The sequence below is a fragment of the Equus przewalskii genome, chromosome 5 (assembly GCF_037783145.1).
Source record: "Equus przewalskii isolate Varuska chromosome 5, EquPr2, whole genome shotgun sequence".
Lineage (NCBI taxonomy): Eukaryota > Metazoa > Chordata > Mammalia > Perissodactyla > Equidae > Equus > Equus przewalskii.
This window is the reverse complement of record NC_091835.1, coordinates 12499117-12519716: the sequence shown is the minus strand read 5'-3', so window position 1 is coordinate 12519716 and position 20600 is coordinate 12499117. Positions and strand designations below refer to the sequence as shown.

Genomic DNA, 20600 nt, shown 5'->3' with positions numbered 1-20600 from the left:
GCCTTAAAAGTCTGTTCCAACTTTGAGGTGGCAAGCTCAAGAAAATACCAACCTCATGTGTTGTTGGTTCGTGTCTTTTGAGTGATAGCATGGCTCAGTGCAGTCTTTAGCAGATAGAGTTAGCCAGTGGTGTGAAGCAGTGCCAATCACCAGAGGCCAATGAACCATGAAGCCACTGAAGTGACAACTCACGGCCTTTGCTGATTCCTTTGCAGGTTCCAAGGCTGCAGGAAGGGCCTAGCAATGCCCTCATATGGTCAAATTTGCAAAGTAAGATATCTTAACTGCGAAGAATATGTAGCCAGGCAACGAACATAGCATATGATAGAGGTGTGTCAGGCACTTAATGAGTGAAAACCATATGGTGTTGGTTTGGATCTTGTGATATTTGTCATCTTTTAAAAACTTGGAATCTACTGTCATTTCTTTTCTCATTCTAAGTAAACTTTATACCCAATTTTGTATTTGTAACTTTGTGTCCCTTTTTCAGTGATGTAAAACTCTAGGCACCATAAAATGGATGTAAGCCCCCAGCCAGAATGATACCTCCACTAAGTTTAAAGACATGGGCCGTGTGGGTGAAAGGAGATACCTTAGGTCTTAGGGTGTGGGCCTCTCTTGGCCAATACTCATCTAGGAGGTGGAGGAGCTTTATAAGAGTGTGAATGACTGGGCACAAGTGTTTTCCTTAGAGGAGCCCTGGAATTCTAGATAGAGCTGGTGGAGACCAGTTAGAACTCCTGGTTTCCAGCTGTCATGTTCCCTGAGCAATCTTTCTTGGCCATGGCCTTGGTCTGTTTGGCCCATGCTGGTGGATGTCTTCCCTGGCAAGTGCAAGTGAATCGGGTATCCTGGGGTTCAGATTTAAGAACAGGTTGAGCATTGCTGACTGAGCTGACTGTGATGTGCGTGGAAGAGGCAGGTGTTACCTGAGGCTGCCCCCTTGAGCTCCCTCATTGATTCATGCCAGCCACGGTGTCACACAAATCTGTGTATTTATAATTGGAGAGCGTGCGAGAGAAAGTCCATTCATCATGCACCGTAAAGGGCTTGCAGCATCACTGTAACTTTTAACTCTGCCTATAATTGTTCATCCGTTCAAACATTTAAAAAGGAGTGCTGGAAAAAAATTATGGCCTTATGGCATGTTAGCTAACTTAGTAACTGATGAGGAGGATGAAGAAACGTAATTTGTATACTTTGGAGGAAAGCCTTTTCAAACTACACAGATGTAACCTTATTCTTAAGAGCTATAGTTGTTTATCCTTTATATCTTGGCCATAAGTGTAGGTGAGATGTTCTACACATTATCTGTGACAATACATATATTATGCAAATACAATTCCGGTTGCTCTAATGTTTGTGCCCGGAGGTGGCCCTCATGACTACTGTAGCAGACACATGTATCTGAAGTCATCTGTGATGTCTTGGCAGCTGTTGCTTTAGCATTTCTCTTATCTGACATCCATTTTATGATCAAGCTTAGTTTTGTCTCAGGTGAAAGTTATCCACTTCCAGCCATGTGGATGTGTATACAAATTATGCTCAAACCTTGAACCACCGTTCTTAATTAGAATGCCAAGATTTATGTCCAGATACACCTTCACAAAGTTCTTTTCAATAATGGTGAAAAACATAAAAGAATGAGAAGGTTTCACGGTCTGCAAAGGGTGTGGTCTAATTTATCATTCTCTTTCAGACAATGGAAGAATACATGAACAAGCCTACGTTTTAAGTGTGTATCTACTTGAAGACTCCTAGTGCTGCGTGTTGTGAACCTGTCAATAAGCAACGGCTTACGTCCAGTTTTCTGACAGAGCCTCTGGCACCATGCCAACAATGACTTAAAAGGGATCTTTGTTAATGAGCAAAACTTAAAGTTGTTCAACAATATATTTATCATTATTACATGGCTGTATTATACTGTATATGACTATGTATTGTAGCTCTAGATGTTAAAATAACTGCTTCATAACTCAATAAATTGAGTATTTGCAATATTTTAACTCCTGTAATATTTTTAAGCTAACTTAAATAAATTTGTGGCAATGTGTTTTTGTTGCATTGGAATCCTCTACTGACAGGCTGAAAACTGTATTGCAATAATCCATGATTTTGAATGTAAAGTATATCTTGTATCAATAATACTTTTGCTAAATGTTTAGCTTTTTAAATTGTATAATAATTCAAAATTATGTTAATAGTTCAGAGTTCATACATAATGCTAGACATTTTTAATACTTAATAATACTGTAATTTCAGTCCAGGTACAATGTATCTGATTTTAATGTCCTGAATTCATTTATTTTTTTCAGGATTGGAATTAAGAAAAATAACCAAAGATAGGATAGGACTTAAGCGTTTTTAATACCTTGGAAGCCAGTATTTAGGCTGAGTTTTTAATTTTACCTTTGAATTGAGTATCAAGAGCATTCCAATAAGATTGCGTTTTCAACAAACTCTAGGTATTTATTAAGGTTTTGAGACATCTGGAGATGCAGTGTCTATGACTTCCCTTATTGTAAAAATAGGGAAATTGTAAAAAAAAATAATAAAGATTCATAACAGTAGCAATAATTATTATTACTACTACTATTAATAATCTTTATGTTTCAAGCACTCTTAGTTGCTGGAGAGATTTTGTTTCAAATGTGTTTTAATGTATATCTAATATATTTGAAGAAATTGTTTATTAGGCTTACTTAGAATGTTTAACATTATTTCAGCCTTTATAATGGATGCCTTCTTCCTTTTTTCTTTCCTCACTCTCCCAAAGGAAATATTTGCTGCTGACCATTGTTATTGTAAATATGTCGCATTTATGCTTCCTGGAATGCAGGTTCTGTGTAACCAGGTAGTAAATGTGATCAGACATATTGTAGGAACTAGCTCATGATATTGTGTCTTAGTGCCCTGCTTTTGATGGCTTCTCCATGCATTTTCGGTGTTAGTTTCGAGTTCTGGTATCATTCATGTTAGACTGCTGAGGGACCTTAGTGCTTTTCCTAAGAGAAGAGTGTGTTTGCTGTTGGATTCCCTAGGAGACCCCCATAAGGTAGACCTTAAGAGAACATGAGGAGAAAATGTGCCCTTTGATTCATCTTCCCAGATATATTTAGGGGAAAAATGGCAAGATAAGAGCAGAATAACAGAAGGAAAAATTGGCCAATTTCTCAATATAACCATTGCTAAAAGGAAACAAGTCAGATTAGTATATGAAGTCATTGTTGGGATTTTAATATCTAATAATTCCTCAAATTAATCATATAATTACAATTATGGCATCGGATTGGAGTTTAACTATCATTTTTGATCACTTTGTTTACTTTAGATCTTTAGTTTTGTAGTTTATTTTTTTTTAATATGGTAGAACTCTTTATTTTTAAAAACAATTTTGTAAAGATAGACTTTATGTAAATCCATCAAAAATCTTCTGGTTCTTTTGAAGTTTCCCACCATTGTTGGGTGAAGATATTTATTGAACCTCATTCAAATGTATGACGCATATCCTGGGAATTCCATATTAGACAGTCCAGTTATAGACAGGGCTTCTTGGGCTTCATGTCAGCATCACACACAGAAAAATAAACATAACAATGTGGCACACCGGGGTAAATTTGGGGGATTTTGGGGACATTTTACATGAAAGATGAATCTTGGTGAAAATAATCATTATGTTTTCTTTATATTATATAATTATAATAAAACTAGCAGATGAAAGAAAAGATAATAAATATCGAATTTGTATACAACTTCCAAATAAAATGTTTTTAAGTTTTTTAATGAGGAACTTGAGTGTGATTTTGTGAATATAATTTTTTAAAAAATCACACTATATGCTAGAAATTCCTATCCATAATTCCTGGTGAAGTCCCTTTCAGATGATCTCTTCATTTTCTTGGTACTTACCAGCAAGGAGCAGCTTCACAAGTAGGTGATAGCAAATGAGAGAAGAATATTTATTGCTTTGCTCCTATTGCCTTCTCATCGTTCACCCACATTTTGATAATCTGATCTTTTTACATGTAAAAAGGATATGACCATTCTTTAAATCTAGTAACTCCTTTTCTTTCGTTAATAAATGTGAAATTGACATTTCTTAGCAAATCAAGTGAATTTTTATTTCAAACTTTTTTCCACATCAAGTCTCCTAAAATAATGAGAAAGATTTCCGTCAAACATACGCAGATGTTCTTCTAAAACTAGAGATTCTTCTTTAGGATTCATATTCTAATACCTCTAAACCCTACTGGTGAACTGGATTTAATTTTACTTAATGGTTTAAAGGCTTAAATACTTAAAGGATTAATCAATAAATTGTATTGGAAAATGTTAATATATTTTTTCAAATACCTCCTGCAACTTTGGATTAAGTTCACTCCGATGCTCTGGAATGTAAGAAAAGCAAGCCAATGGCTATTTTTCAATAATTTGCAAAGGGAGGGTCATTACAATTTTTTTCAATTCTAACTTTAACTCTTGACAAACTCTTGAAGAAACTCTGCCCATAGACAATGTATTTGGATATTAAACAATGATAATCTTTTTTTTAATAGATGAGCGGTATTCCATGGTGTATGTATATACCACATCTTCTTTATGCATTCATCCATTGATGGCTGCTTCGGTTGTTCCAAGTCTTGGCTATTGTGAGTAACGCTGCAGTGAACATAGAGATGCATGTATCTTCATGCATTTGTGTTTTTGTCTTCTTTGGATAAATACCCAGAAGGTGGAATAGCTGGATCATGTGGTAGTTCTAGTCTTAACTTTTTGAGGAATCTGCCTACTGTTTTCCATAGTGGCTGCACCAGTTTACGTTCCCACCAACAGTATATGAGAGTTCTCTTTTCTCCACATCCTCTCTAACACTTGTTATTTCTTGTCTTGTTAATAACTACAAAAAAAAAAGATGAAATCTTGCCATTTGCAACAACATGGATGGAACTTGAGGGTGTTATGCTAAGCAAAATAAGTCTGATGGAGAAAGTCAAATACTGTATGATTTCACGCATAAGTAGATGATAAAAACAACAACAACAAATAAACACATAGGTACAGAGATTAGATTGGTGGTTGCCAGAGTGGAAGAGGGGAGGGAGGGAGGAGGGTGAAAGGAGTGATAGAGCACATGTGTGTGGTGATGGATGGTAATCAGTCTTTGGGTGGTGAACATGATGTTATCTACACAGAATTTGAAATATAATGATGTGTACCTGAAATTTATAAAACAATGTTATCTCAATTAAAAAATACATTGCAAAAAACAAAACCCAAGAGGGCCAGCCCTGGTGGCCTAGTGGTTAAGGTCAGTGCACTCCGCTTTGGAGGCTCAGGTTCAGTTCCCGGGAGTGGACCTACATTGCTCTGTTAGCAGCCATGCTGTGCTGGCAGCCCACATACTAAAAACTAGAGGAAGACCGGTACAGATGTTGGCTCAGGGTGAATCTTCCTTACGGGGAAGAAAAAAAACAATGATAATCTGTCTTGTCACAGAAAGCTAAAAACAGGAAGAACTAACAGCTAGAGCTGTTTTAGATTCATCTTTTGATAGTAATTCAGGCCCACAGATAACTTTTACTTTTGATCAATATTTTGTGAATGAACTCATATATTAACTAAATCTCAAGGTTTTCACCTTGGATTTGTGCCATCAGTACATAACTTTGCAGTGTTTCCATAACTTATGTATTTCAAAGTATTAACTTAGTGTTTTAACTAGTTTATTTTGCTTCTTTACAGAATAAAGGCTTTAACCATTTCTCTTCTGGGCTTAGCAGCATAGTTCCTAACAAGGGCAGATTAATCTGAGATGTTACATTTATGATTTAACCATCTTCTAGATCGAATTATTTCCATGTGTTTGACATGCTTCTATCTTTTTGCTAAGAGTATTATTCAAAGTGACACTTCTCTTTCTCTTGGAAAATGTTGAGTTTCTGTGGAGGCTGGTAAATGAGCAATTGTGTGAATTGTGTGGGCTTTTTTATTTTTAGCATGACCTTATAACTAGCATTAGAAGTGCCACCTAATATTGTTATAACTCATAAGAAACTTTGCTTATTTCATAATTGCACATGTTTAAAATGTTAATCTTGTGTGTAAAATAGCTGTTTAGTAGAAGATGCCAGCATAATTTACCCGATAATATTTTGAAGTAAATAATATATTTAGGCTGAAGAAAAGGAAGAATGATGAGGACACTTGGTTCCAAATGTGAGATAATCTTCAGACAGCTTCAATACTGATGTAAGCTTTTTTTTTTCTTTTTTACTATTTTTTGGAGGAGGAGAAATCTGTTGAATTTGTGAAGCCTCTAGTTTCAATAAAATTTTCCCACTATGATGGAAAATTATCTGTAAATTTAAGACTACATAAATGTGAAGAATAAATAACAGGGGTTTGCGGTCAGAAAATTAAGTTTTGAAAACTAGATTATTTGCATTTTTTAGAATGGTACAAAAATAAATTGAAGCATAATAAAACATTATTTTGAAAATTAATGCAGTCAAAAATTGAAAGCATCAAAATATTTTCATTTAATAAAATAAACTTCTAAAAAAGTCTTACAATATAAATATTTTCACTTAGGATTAAATATACTTTGGATTTGGAGAATCTATCTAATAAATTGATTAAATTATGTTTTTCTGTTTCTAGAAATAAGTTTTCTTTTTATTTCTGGAAACAAAGTTTTAAGGATATTTTATCAAGAGTCAGACATTGGTTAACTACAAAATTAAAACTCGATGGAGAAATGAAAGAACAAACTAAGGCACATAATAAGAAAAATGAGTAAAATCAATTGTGTTTTACTTGGAAATACTTAATCCTTTATGATAATAGTAATAGTTGTAAAGAAAACAATTTATGCGTACTTTCTGTATTAGTTGAAAACTTTATTTAAAATTTAAGAACATAGAGCAAATTAAGTTAGGAGAAAATTTAAATCTTTTGCATACATGCAAAGAACGTCAAGAATGATACGTCATAAAGTAAAAATCAAGCTGATTCATTATTTTAGGAAGTGTTACATTTGCAGACACTTTTATTCAAGCTTTCTGTGCTCTCTGTATTCTATATTCAAAATCTTATGAGCCAAAATACATTATTATTGAATTCAGGAATTTTTCTGAGGCAGTCATCCAAATATTTCAACTATTGTGAACTTTTTGTTTTTAAAGATTGGCACCTGAGCTAACATCTGTTGCCAATCTTCTTTTATTTCCTTCTTCTTCTCCCCAAAGCCCCCCAGTACATAGTTGTATATTCTAGCTGTGAGTGCCTCTGGTTGTGCTATGTGGGACGCCGCCTCAGCATGGCCTGATGAGCGGTGCCCTGTCCGCGCCCAGGATCCGAACCTGTGAAACCCTGGGCTGCTGTAGCAGAGCGCTCGAACTTAACCACTTGGCCACACAGCCAGCCCCTATTGTGACCTTTTGAATTGATGAGAAATAATTGCTTAATTTTTTTAAATCTCTATAAATGATTTTCAGCTGTTAGTTTGTCCGAGCAAACAAGTGGGGCATAACCTACTGTTCAGGATGTTCTGAGCCATGAGACTAATTATATTTATGTTTAGAACATCAATATGGACTAGGAATTGGGGACCTTCCTGCTGGACCTAGATGTGCCATTGACAAGGGTCATGAACCTGCTCTGTGGAGTGAACGGAATGTTGGAGTCAGATGGCAACATGGAAGTGGGCTCGTCTAAACGCCACTACACACAAGAGGAAAGAATAATTAGTGCATTAACATTTATGCTTCCATCATGTCCCAGTGCTAATCATCTGTTTCATTAAACCTTGTCTTGATCAAAGCTGTGACCTCATGAAAGTATTTGATGAGCCTGTTTTCCTGGTGTGAAGTACAAGCCTAATGACATTCACGCGTGTTTTTCACCCATTTAAATGATACAGGTGAAGTACCTTGAGTGCACTTCTCATGAAAGGTACCTTTATTGGAGCAGAAAGCAGAGCCGCTCCTGGAATATAGATAAAGGGTGAATTTTCAAGTTCATGCTGTTGAATTTTCGAGGTGAAATATTTATGTATTTCAGAGGGAAAGAGAGAACAGAAAAACAATACATTTTTTTGCTAATGTTGAATAAAATGGACTAATAATCTGGAAAAATCATTGAATTTTGTGACTATTTCCTGCAATTAATAAAGGTTATCTTTTCACCCTTGTCTCTACCTAATTATGAAATAAGACCTTCACGTTTGGTTCTGAGCTGAGGTGCCAGTGCTGTATGAAACCAAACACTCCTTGAAAAATGAGGCTGAGAGCAGCTGTTCATTTACCAAATCATTTCCTGTTTCCTACTGGCCGTACAGCTAGACATCATTTCCCAGCCTCTCTTGAAATTTGGATTATCCATTCTGGAATTATGACTGGTGGAATGTGGGTTGAAATAACACATGCCCAAGTGAAGTTCTGGCTCATCAAACCCTCCCACATGTGGCTCTCCATTCTTTTTCTCTGTTTACAGCTGAAGGAAAATACTCCAGGATCCAGAGAAGGCGGAGCCACAAGATGGGGAGAACCTAAAAACGGTTGTCAGGAAAGCCAACCAAGAAGAAACAGCCACACTGGACTGTTGAGTGTGACAGAGAGAAACTTCTGTTGTGTTATACCGCTGAATTCCTGGGGTTGTTTGTTACAGCAATGAGCCTACCCTAATACCTGATGCAATTATGGGCTACCAATAGCAGGATCAGGATATGTGTAATTGAGTTTATTTCCAGAGAATGGAAAAATATGCACACTTTTGAGCTAATACAAGCACCCAACCGTCTAGAAGAGGGTGAATAGTAAATGTGATTGGGAGAGTAGGCTGCTGAGACGTGGGAGCGTGCTGATAGCATCCACACATCACGTCGATTTCGTAGAGGCACAAATTGGGTCCCACAGGCTCCCCGGAGCCTGCATACAAATTTCTTTTGGCCCTCACTGTATAAAAAATTGAATTAGTTGTATGATTTCCTATAAAAATTATATATTTTTTTTGCTTGGCTTGGAAAATTGTAAGAACTGGCCACTTTGGGCCGAACTTCTGCATGGCAGAATGAACTGGAGTTGGAGGGCGTGCACTGCTCTTTTCTGTAGTCTGCACCACTCGACCTGCCCACCTCACTGATTTACATGCAAGCCTAGCCCAGGGGTGTTCTCATTTGGGTCCAGGTACTCAATTTTTTCTCTGCTTCTGTGGTTACTGATACAGCATCTTACTCTGACTTCTGAGACTTTCCACAATCTGACAACTTCTGAAGTTTTAAGGCGCATATCTACCCCCCTTCATAGATCAGTGTCTTACTCTCTTCTCCTTGGCCGTGGCTTGTTCTATTTATTCCTTTTATCCGAGACGTGATCTGCTCCATCTCGCTATATCTAGATTCCTTAATACTCAGCTCGAGTATTACTTTCTACATGACTCTTCTTTTATTCCATTCTTCCTCCTTTCTCTGAAATCCCTTTGCATTAGATTTTTGCCTCCCAGAGTACTTATCACTCTTAATATTATATTGTAAATATTTAAATACATGTCTTATCTCTTGCTGACATGAAAAATCTTTGAGTGTGTGTGTGTGTGTGTGTGAGAGAGACAGAGAGAGAGAGAGAGAGAAAATGAGAGAGAGGGAGATTGCTGTTTTTCAGTCTCCTAAAGGGCCTGTTAATATCTTGCATACACTGACACAATTGCTAATGGCTATCAGATCAGGATCCTAAGACTTTCCCTCTAAAAAGGTATATTTTCCTTAACACTCCCAGACTGGAACATTTTTGAAGAACAAGAAGAAGTTCATTAGACCAGCAAGCAGTCTGCTCATTTCTGGAATATATCATCAGAATAGTTTATTTTTCGTCAAGAGGGTCTCTCTTATCTCTTGTATTGTCTTGAGTTCAGAAATAACGTTACAATCTTGTATTTCTGAAGCACAGCAGGATCCCAACACTTCAGGTGACACTGCTGTGCAGGGTTTTTTCAGTTTTGTCTACTACTGGGTTCCTAGCACCCATATCAGTGCCTGACACTCAGTAAAATATCAATAAATGTTCACTGAATCACAGTTGAGTGATGGAAGACTAAATTCAACATGGCAATTAATTGGCTGCAGTTATTCTTACGATAGCTGTAAAGTGATCAAAATTAACACTGAGCACTTAGGGGTGGTATCACAAAGATATGTTTTGTTTCTTTTTTTTCTTTGAGGAAGATTAGCCCTGAGCTAACTGCTGCCAATCCTCCTCTTTTTGCTGAGGAAGACTGGCCCTGAGCTAACATCTGTGCCCATCTTCCTCTACTTTATATGTGGGACGCCTACCACAGCATGGCTTGCCCAGTGGTGCCATGTCCACACCCAAGATCTGAACCAGCGAACCCTGCCAAAGCGGAACGTTGAACTTAACTGCTATGCCACTGGGCTGGGCCCTGTTTTGTTTCTTGTGAAAGAAGAAACAAGAAAACAAGTGGGTTGGGACCAGAAGTTAAGCTACCACATTTCCAGACCAGCCTTAATTCAATATCATTTATGTGAGTGACACACTAAGCTTTTATGTGGAAGCCATTCCTCCGGGTGGCAAACCCATCATCAGCTCTTACCAGAACGATGAAAGAGAACTTGGGGGTTTGTTGATGTGATTTACAAAGACGAAGAGCCTCTTAAAAAATATGATTCACTTCTACCCAAAGATGGGCACTTTTTGTGTTTTTAATTGTGTCACATGGATTATGACTCCACTACACGATTATTACAGGGAATGGCTTTTTGTTAAAATGGGAGCTTCTTTGTGAAGCTTAACTTGTGAAGTAGAAAGCAGTAATGTGCTAATTTCTCTCTGTCTCCTTAGTCTTCCTTTGTCCTCTGCTACAAAAATGAGTTGACTTGCTCTTTAGATGCCCTGTGAGATTGGTACAAGTGCAAGTGATATGAAAGCTAAGCTGTGAAGGCACATTTGTAAACAGAAATGGAAAACCATCTTTTAAAGGAACTTACTGTAGCAGAAGGTGGTATTTACCGTGGGAATGTTTCACTATCGATTACATTTCACACCAAACCTACCTAAGATATTACTCATAAAGGACAACAAAGACAGTTTCTACTGAAAACAATTCTTTAAAAAATTTGAACAGATGAGCAGGTAAGGAAGGACAGACAGCAGTGAAAGAGAAAATGGCATTGCATGTTGGTAAACATAAAGATTCTCCATTTATTGGTTCTCTCCTTTCACGTTCCTGTTTACAGATAGAAAAGTAGTAAAACAAGAATTTGGAATGAACAAATTGTAAAGGCGGTCTGAGAGCCAAATTGGATTATTTTTTATGAGTGCCATGATAGAAAAAGGTTAGGAAACTCTGCCATAGACTACCTAGTAACAACTAGCCTTACCAACTTGACCTTATAGAGAGGACTTAGAAAAGCAAGCTTATCAATATGACAGTCCAGAAGCCCCAACACACTGAGCTTTCTTGTCTCTAACGCATGTGCTGAGCACTCGGCTTGAAATATCCTATCTTTTTCTCTCCTGCCTTGAGAGAGCCCTGCGCACTGTTGACCTGGCAATTCTTGGTCACTATCCAGGCTCCAGTTCAGGTGTCAGCTCCTGTGAAACTGTCCCCATTACCCTCCTCCCCACTATTAATGGATTACCTTGGGTGCTACAGGAGCAGAGACCATTGTGGCTCATTGATACGTGACCACACACTGACAACGGGGTGCCTCTTCCTCAACACTGAGCTTCTTCAGGGCAGAGGTTGCAAGCTGCGTATTGCTATCCAGATAGCTACGTAGAGTTTGTTACTTAAATAAATATGTCACGCTTTCAAACCTCAGGTGAAAGGAAGAAGGTTGAAACCTTGGCCATGGGATTCCCACCCACCACATCCCCGTGGACACAGTTGACTATAGATTCAGGGTCCCACTGTCCCTTTTATAGCTTGATATTGTGAGTAGAGTCATTTGAGGAGATACACCTTTTTCTCTGATCACAGTCTGTACAGGAAAGGGTTAACTCAGCGGGTCTGGGTTGCTCAAACTGTGTGCACATTCTAAAGAAATACCTGCCTCTGGAACTGGCTGGCTCTTGGGAGATAACCTCTGAGCCCTTGGAATAGTCTACCTGATAAAAGCATTGTGCATGGCTATAGCAATGGGACTGGATAAGTTTATCCTAACAATGTGATTTATGAGCACTCGTTTTTGCTCTGTGGTGGAGGCTGGAGTTTGAGTAGCTGAGATTGGCAACCTGGGCCATGCATATCTAAATGACCCCCAATAAAACCCCTGGACACTAAGGTTCAATGAGCTTGCTTGGTTGGCAACAGTTTGCATGTGTCGTCATGCACCATTGCTGGGAGAATTAAGTGCATCCCATGTGACACCACTGAGAGGGGACACATAGAAGCTTGCACCTGGTTTCTCTTGAGCTTTGCCCCACACACCTTTTCCCTTTGCTGATTCTATTCTATATCCTTCTACTTCAATAAACTGCAACTGTGCCAATAACAGCTTCTGAGCCCTGTGAGTCCTAGTGGATCATTGAACCTGAGTGGTCTTGGGGACTCCTGATGCACAACTCAGTTCAGATGCTGTCTTTCAGTAGTATGGTATGGGAAAAAAAAAATTATCACGGAGACCAGGAAGGGGAGAGTCTGGGAAGGTGTTTGAGGGTGGAGTGCAAAGGTTTCTGTGAGAAGGTTGGGTCTTTCTGCTTTACTGGGATTATGTGGTTGGAGCCAGAGTTGTCATGGCTGGGGTGAAGACTCTTAGTTTGCCTCTTCTGACACAAAAGATATCTCCATGTTCCCAAGGGAAGGGGATGAAATAAACAAAGGGTAAATATATATAACTGGCAATTTTGCAGATTTGGGTGTTCTAACTCTGCCCATGGCAGCTTGCCCACCAGCCTTGCTAGGATGGTCCCTCTGGGGAGCAGGAAAGTCAGACCTGCGTGGGAATGAGGGGAGAAATGGGTCTTTCTCCATCTTGCAGGATGTCTCTGTCCGCTAAGACCAGGGGGACCTCTTTATATATTCCACTTTATAAATTCTTGAAATTAGCACCTAGAATCTCTGAGTTGGTTAATAAGGTGGATTTTGGACCTGGAATTTCAGGGTTCGCATCCTGATGCTGCTATGTGCCTGCTGTGTTACTTTGGGCAGGTGATTTCTGTGCGCCTCAATTTCCTCATCTGTACTCAGGACAGAGTCCAGACCTCATAAGTGCTCGATAAATGATGGCTGCTGTTGGTGGTTTCTCTTCTGGATCCGTCTGATAAACAGCAGAAGAGCTGTCCTTACTGTGTTGTTGGGAAGAGGGTTGACGTTGCCTAAAATAGCTTCATGGAGCTAAAACACAAAAAAAGGGACTGGAACTGAGCCAGCATTTTATGAGTCGATTACAGAAATTGCACTTAAATACCGTTTCTTACATATTTTATTGAAGAAAGAGGATTTCTCTGTTGCAAATATGTTGGGGTGTTTTCCCTGGTGGTCTTCCTCCTGACTCCTGCTGGCAGCTGTGATGGGGCTGCGGATGTGCCCCTGGCCAGGATGGATTTTTTGCTTCACCGGACAAAGCAAGCATGAGGCTAACATCACCCCTGAAGTCCAGAGGGCAAATCTGACAAAATAAAACTTTAATCATAGACAAACTCTAGGTTTAAAATAATCTCTTTCTTTGACATATCCAGGATAATCTCTGAATGATAAAGCTTATTTTTACACAGATTTGAAAGGCTGCAGGCCAGTTGTGTACCCCAGAACATAATTCCCTCAGCGTGCTGAGGATCTGATGTGACACAGCCGGCTTAAATAATAGGATGTCCCTCCACAGGACAGTAAGACAAAAGCCATAATGAGGCATCTTCTTTCTCTGGGGCTGTGGGCTCTCTTTCCAAACTCCTAAAAGTTTTAGTAAGATTGACATGTTTAAAGAAGTGAATAAGAACTCCTAACAAAAATTTTTTGTCTTTAACAAAAACTCAAACTGTATTTAGCAAAAAGTGAAAACTAAAAATGATACCCAAGTTTGGATGACACAGGTAAATGGCATACAAAGCTGAAGAAGAATTTGTTAGGATGCATAAATACCATTACAATGATGCTATCCTTTGAACCAGGAAGTCTGAGAATCTAGGGCAAGTGTTGGTAAACTGGTCCATGGGCCAAATCCAACCTGTGGCCTATTTTCATATGACCAGCAATGTAAGAGTGGTCTGCACAGCTTTAAAGGGGGTGTTAAAAGAGAAAGGAAAAGAATGAGGAGGGGCAGTGGGAGGAGGAGGGGGAGGAAGAAGAGACAGACTGTATCACCCAAAAAGCCTAAAATGTTTGCTATCTGGCTCTTTCCACACAAAGTTTGCCTACTCCTGATCCTACCTAAGGAATAATCCAAAGCATGGAAAATCTACATGAACATCCTGATCTTTGCAGCAGTTTTATAACAGTTCAAAAGATTGGAAACAATCTAAATGCCCAGACAGAAGAATGGTTATGTAGCTATGAAGCAATTCACATAAGAGGATATCTTAACACCAATAAAGTGATGGCTAGTGAAGGCCATGGAGAAATGCTCTCAGATCTGTGATGATGAATTTTGCCCAACCACAGAAGCCTTTATGGACTGCCATGGCTCACAGACACTTTCTCACTCCTAGGTGCTCTAGGCAGATGTTGGATAAACCAGACATTTTAGCATTTGGTGATATTCTGCTTCGAACAGGAATGACTTAAGGAACAGACCCTAACAGCTCCTAAGACCTGTGCTCTGGCTTTTAAGACCCTTGTAGCAGGGAAGCGACACCCAGGGTCATACAGTCTACTTGGGGACATTCTAGAACATTCTAGCTCAGACTCTCTTTTCTCCTCTCTGAAGGAAATTTCTCCTTTTCTCCTCTCTTAAGGAAGCTTCTTCTTTTCCTTACAGCTCAAAGGACCCCTCCCTTCACATTCTGCTGAGTGTGGTGTGGGTGGGTGGGATTCTCATGCTCTTTAATTGATTTATATGTCTTTCCAAAACCGGCCACTGTTAAGGCATGTTATGTGTATCTCATTACATGGGACTTTTGTGGTTACTTCTGTAAAAGCCTGGCTTTGGAGCCTCAGCCAGGAATATAATCAGGGTCACATTTTTATTTTGTTGAAAAACATCAGATATAGTTTACCTTGTTTGTTCTTTTCAGGGAAAGTGACAATGTGTGTTGTTTCCGTCTTTCCAATGAAGAATTTGAGAGGAATTCCCTAACCTGGGCCCTATGCCAGTGATTTCTTTGTGATGGAGCAAAGCACAGCTAAGATGCACATCAGATCTACCCCATCTATCACTCTAAACCCTGCCATGGTCCCTCTGTGCCCGTAAGATAATGTTCAAGCTCCTTGGTGTGAAACCAGGTCTTGCCATGGTCTCTCCAGCCTCACTGATCACAGTTTCCCCCATTCAGCTGTGCCCCTGGTATGTGCTATACTCTTGCTTTCTTTTGTAGTTTTGCATGTTCAGAACTTACAATTTATATGTCACCTCCTCAGAGACCTCTTTATTGATCACTCCACTTAAGTAGCAACTTATCTCTCCCACCACCATCACTCTCACTGCCATAAAACTTTTTGTTTTCTTTATAACACTTATATTATTTGAAATTATCCTATTGGTTTATTCAGTTGTTTGCCTGTTTATTTATCTATGTGTGCTTGTATTTATGCATTCATTCTCCCCTCTTCTCCCTCACTAGAATGCATGCTTTTTGAGGACAGGAACTCATTTCCCCAGCACCTAGAACACTGCTTAGAAGAGAGCCTAGCATGCAGTAGGTTCCCCAAATTTCCGTTTTCCATCATATGCCAGAGGACACATTCTCATCTTTAGGACCCAAGGGTTACCATTCCAGACCTTCCCATGTAGAGGAGAATGCCTCCTCCTCTGCCTTCTGCCAACACAGCTCTGACGTAGCGGCTGTGGCAGGTTATGTATCAAATCCCCCACTGAACTGTGAAGAGCCCGTGGAGGCAAGGGTTGGGCTCTCTGTATCTAGAGCTCACGGTAGGGGCGGATTTTTATTACCCAAAGAAAAAAAATGAATGCATTGACAGTAGTTTCCCAATTAATACTTGTTGTTATGTTGAGTTGACTTGAATCTCCAATTTCTTGGTTCCTTTTTCTTAAAAAGAAAGAAAGAAACAAACAACAAAACCTCACATATCTCTGTATCTATTATCTTAATACTAAGCTGTATCTATTATCCTAATAAATACTTTTACTCTAGTTTAAAAATATGTGTCTTTATGGAGAAGGCTAGCTTGGTTTATATTTGGATTAGGCTTTTTTTTTCTTTCTTTCTCTCTCTCTTTCCTAACTTGATAGACAAACAAAAACTCTAGAAATCATATGGAGGCACAATACCTCTGGCTATTATTTCACTGTATCCATCTCTTTCCCCCATGAAGGGTGTTTACAGTGCCATGGAAAATGGAGTTCTTTAAACAGCTTCAAAGAGTTCACTTCAAGATTCCATTAGATGAGATTGTATTCAGGCCAGACACCTCAAACACAAGGAAACAGGAGTTAATCAGAGTTGGGGCTGCATAATGGTCGACATAAAGTAAGGGCTCAGGGACAGGCATTGTTCAGATGTTCTGGTTTTAAGATCCAGGGAAGATGGCAAGATTGTTCACTCATTCATTTCCTTGTTCATTCATCCATTCACCCATTCATACATCCCTTATTTAGTAATACCTCACTTGAATAAGAAAGAACTTGGTGTGAATTATGCTAATTGATAAGAATCAATGAGCTTGTAATAGAACAGCTAGCTTGGGATAGGGGAGGTCCACAGGGGGCTCAATTTCAGGCCAAAGCTTGTCCCAAAGATACAACCACAAGAGCATTGTTTCCTCACTTGCCTGCCAGGTGGTGTGGCACGACTAGAAGAAAGAAGGAAGCCAGCCCATGTGAGAGGCTGAGCAGAGCTAGGCTCAGTGGCCACGTTAGGCTTTCTTGTTTATGACTGCTTTTAGAGCTGAAATTCCAGAGTATAAAATCTGAATGAACGTTGGCCTCATGTTGGAAAGATCTATGCTTAGTCTGGTCCTGCTGCTACTGCTCACACCCGTGTTGGAATTCCATGTCTGGAACTCACCTCAGAGAGGCCACAATTTTAATTATTTAATGACTGAATAATTAATGAGCTTCTACAGTGTGACAGATGCTGTGCTAGGAGCCCTCACTCGCTAACCTGTCTCATAGAAGCTGGTTGTTCCCATTTTACAGCTAAGGAAATTGAGGCACAGAAAGTGATTGACTTGAGCATGGTCACATGGGTGTTGAGGGAGAAACACCAGAAAGGAAGATAAAAAGAGAGAAAGAAAGAGAAGGGAATGGAAAAGAAAGGAAGAGAACAGAAAGGAAAAGCAAAGAAAAGAAGAGGAGGAAAAAACAATTGAAAGGCCATCAGAGAACACATTCTAAGGGTGGGGAGTCAAGGAAACTAGACTGCGGAAGGACAGGACCTTGGACAGCTCCAGAGAGCCCGTCAGCAGGATCATAGTCCAATGACTCTGCAGAAACAGCTTGGATAGGAAGCTCCTGCAGCTTCTGCTACTCTAGAACTATTGCTCCCACTGTTACCCAAAGCACAGCAAGATTTCATCTCAGATCATTCCCAGTGTCTTGTGTCCTGAAAGCCCATGAGCTTAAATCTGAATGGCTTTGACATGATCACAGGACCAGCCTCTGGCTGTGCCATGGAGATGGTAGACAAAGGCACCCCTCAGCATCTACAGAGGGAAGCAGGTGTTCAGAATCACCCTTCTACCCAGATGATGTCCTGTGCTCCACATGGCAGAGTATGAATTGTGCACAAGGAAATTAGAATGCTTGGAGAAAGGGAATGAATCCTGGGCATGTTATACAATGAACAAAAAGATTCCAGAGAAAATGATCAAGACTGATTCAAAGAACTGAAAGGGGGAAAAAATTCCCAAACTTTAATTGAAAATATTTCCAAAAAGAAAAATGCAATGAATACACTTTCATCTGTGTATTAAATTTAGAAAAAATAAGAACAAGGGCTCTTAGAGTTGAAAGGGCTGTAAATCTGATCATCTCATAATCCCACATCTTTATGATAAATGAGAAAATTTAAAATAAATTTGTTTTCAGTGAGTGACTTCTCCATTGGACAGTGAATTGCAGAGCTGGAACTGGAACCCACATCTCCAGATTTCCAGTTCGGTGCTGGAGTTAGACTTGAATTTCTTATTCAACGTCATATTTAAGGCTGTGGAGTTAGACCTGAGTTTGAATTACAGCTCTGCTACTTATTCTCTGTGGGATCTTGGGTTTTGTCCAACTTCTCAATTTCTTATATCAGTAAAACTGGAGAAAAAAAAATCCCTTTTTCTTTTAAGGTTTTGTGGGTTTAAATGAAGTAAAACTTGTGAGAGCTTGGTTCAATGCCTGACAATTAGAAAGTGCTCCATAAATGTCACCTAAATCCAATTATGGGTACTTGAATGAGTGGAATTGAGCTGTTGTAGTGACAGTCAGGCATTCTTCTGAGACATCTATGCCACAATCAGAAAATAAATTGACTTGGGATACTGGTGAGTCGGTAGATGATATATGCGTTGAGGGACTTTGCCAAAGAAACAGCTGAGTGGAAGGCCAAATTCCTGGCTCATGATGTTTTTAAAAATGGACTTCTATATATTCTTAGATTGGCTGAGAATGTGCTCAAAGTGGAAGAATGGAAGTTCGAACATGAGAAGGAGGGCAAGAAAGGAATGTGGTTGTGTCTTCTAGATGCTTCAAAGTTACGGATGTTCTTGGAGATGCCCAGGATCCTGCGCATGCCTTCTCTGTGAAGTTGTGATCTAGAGCAAGAGAAATCATGGTGGGTTTGAGCTAAGCCAGTCCAACACTGAGAAACAAACCATTCAGCCGTGGGGCCCATCACTGGCTGCTCTCTGCACACTGCTGTTGGAGCCTGTCCCCACCGCAGCCCTCTGCAAGGGCTCTACCTGCTCACTGCTCTGGAAGAGCTATCCCTGCCGTGGTGCAAAGTGACCCATTTCTGTTCCATTGGCAAATCCATACAAATATCCCAATCATCTAATCTGTCCTTACCTCTGAAGGGTCCTGTACCTGACCCAAACAGAACATGCCAAGACAGGGATGAGGGAGGGAGACAGGGTCACAATTCCACAGTCACAAGGCTTGCCTTGATCCAAGGCTGAACTTCCCTCCCTCTCCATTGGTCTGTGTTCAACACTCACTCCATTCTTTCTCTTCTCTTTTGCTGTATCCTAGCTTTGGGGCTCTTAGAGGTGGGGTTTTCCACCTCTGACCTCTGACTTCTGACCTCAGACTCCCTGCTTGGATTACCCAACCAGTTACATATGGCTCCAGCACTTTCTCTGGTGTTTGACCTCTTGGACTTGGCCTCAAAGTTCACTCCTCTGAACAGCTCCCCTCCCCCCACCACAACAGCAGCTCTGAAGACTGAGACTGAAGTCTGTCATATCCACTTCCCTCCAGAGAGGGTGAGTGGGTTAATGGTTATTTCTACTGAGTGTTTACTAGGGGTGCTTGGGGTACACTGCTTTCACCCAACTACTTTCCAAGGTGTGAAGCATCCAAGACATTGCAGGAGATAGTCAAGAAAATAAGGTCTCATGCTGAAAATTGCCTTACAAACATTTAGAAGTTTTGCACAGTCTCTCTGCCCTCGTGGAGAGTCACAGTACATATGAGCCCATTGCGGGCTCTGGAAACTCCTATTGTAAAGAGACCTTTTAACTTAGTGTTTCATAATTGTATTTGAGTGATAGAAACATTTTTACAGAAAGTACTCACTAACAACCCAGAGAACTAATGTTTCTTGGAGAATGCTGCCTGACTTCACGTAAAGGTGACACTCTAAGGGGGAGAGTGTCGCACCATGTAGGTCCTTGTCCATATAGTTTTTCCACTCAGTCCTCACAACAGTGCTGCAAAGTGGATATTATTACCCTCTTTTTATTTTATTCTTTTTTTAAGACTTTATTTTTTTAAGACATTTTTAAGTTTATAAGGAGATTGAGAGGAAGGTGCAGATATTTTCCATATCCTCCCTACTCTGACACAAGCATAGCCACCCCCATTATTAATATAACCCACCAGAATGGCACTTTTTTTTTTTTTACTTACCAAGGAGGAACCTACATTAACACATTATAATCACTCAAAGTCCATAGTTACCCTAGGCTTCACTCTTGGTGGTGTATACCCTATGGGTTTGGATAAATTTATAATGACACGTATCCATCATTAAAACGTCACACAGAGTATTTTCATTGCCTAAAATCCACTGTGCTCTGTTTATTCATCTCTCCTCCCATCCCACCCCTGGAAACCACTGATCTTTTTACCATCTTTGCAGTTTTGCCTTTTCCAGGATGTCTTATGGTTGGAATCATGCAGTATTTAGCTTTTTCAGATTGGCTTCTTTCACTTAGTAATAAGCATTTAAATTTCCTCTATGACTTCATGGCTTGATAGCTCATTTCTTTTTAGCACTGAATAATATTCCATTGTCTGGATGTACTATAGTTTATCTACCCAT

At 39.5% G+C, this 20600-nt stretch overlaps 1 protein-coding gene across 1 annotated transcript in view; it reads left to right on the top strand.

Moving 5' to 3' along the window:
• Positions 1 to 8185, top strand: part of AP1S3 (adaptor related protein complex 1 subunit sigma 3) — a 70969-nt gene extending 62784 nt beyond the window's left edge. The window contains exon 5 of the mRNA XM_008519110.2: positions 1700 to 8185. Within this exon, the coding sequence (XP_008517332.2) occupies positions 1700 to 1735 (36 nt within the window). The 3' untranslated portion in view covers positions 1736 to 8185. The remainder of the gene's footprint in view (positions 1 to 1699) is intronic.
• Positions 8186 to 20600: the final 12415 nt, after the last annotated feature.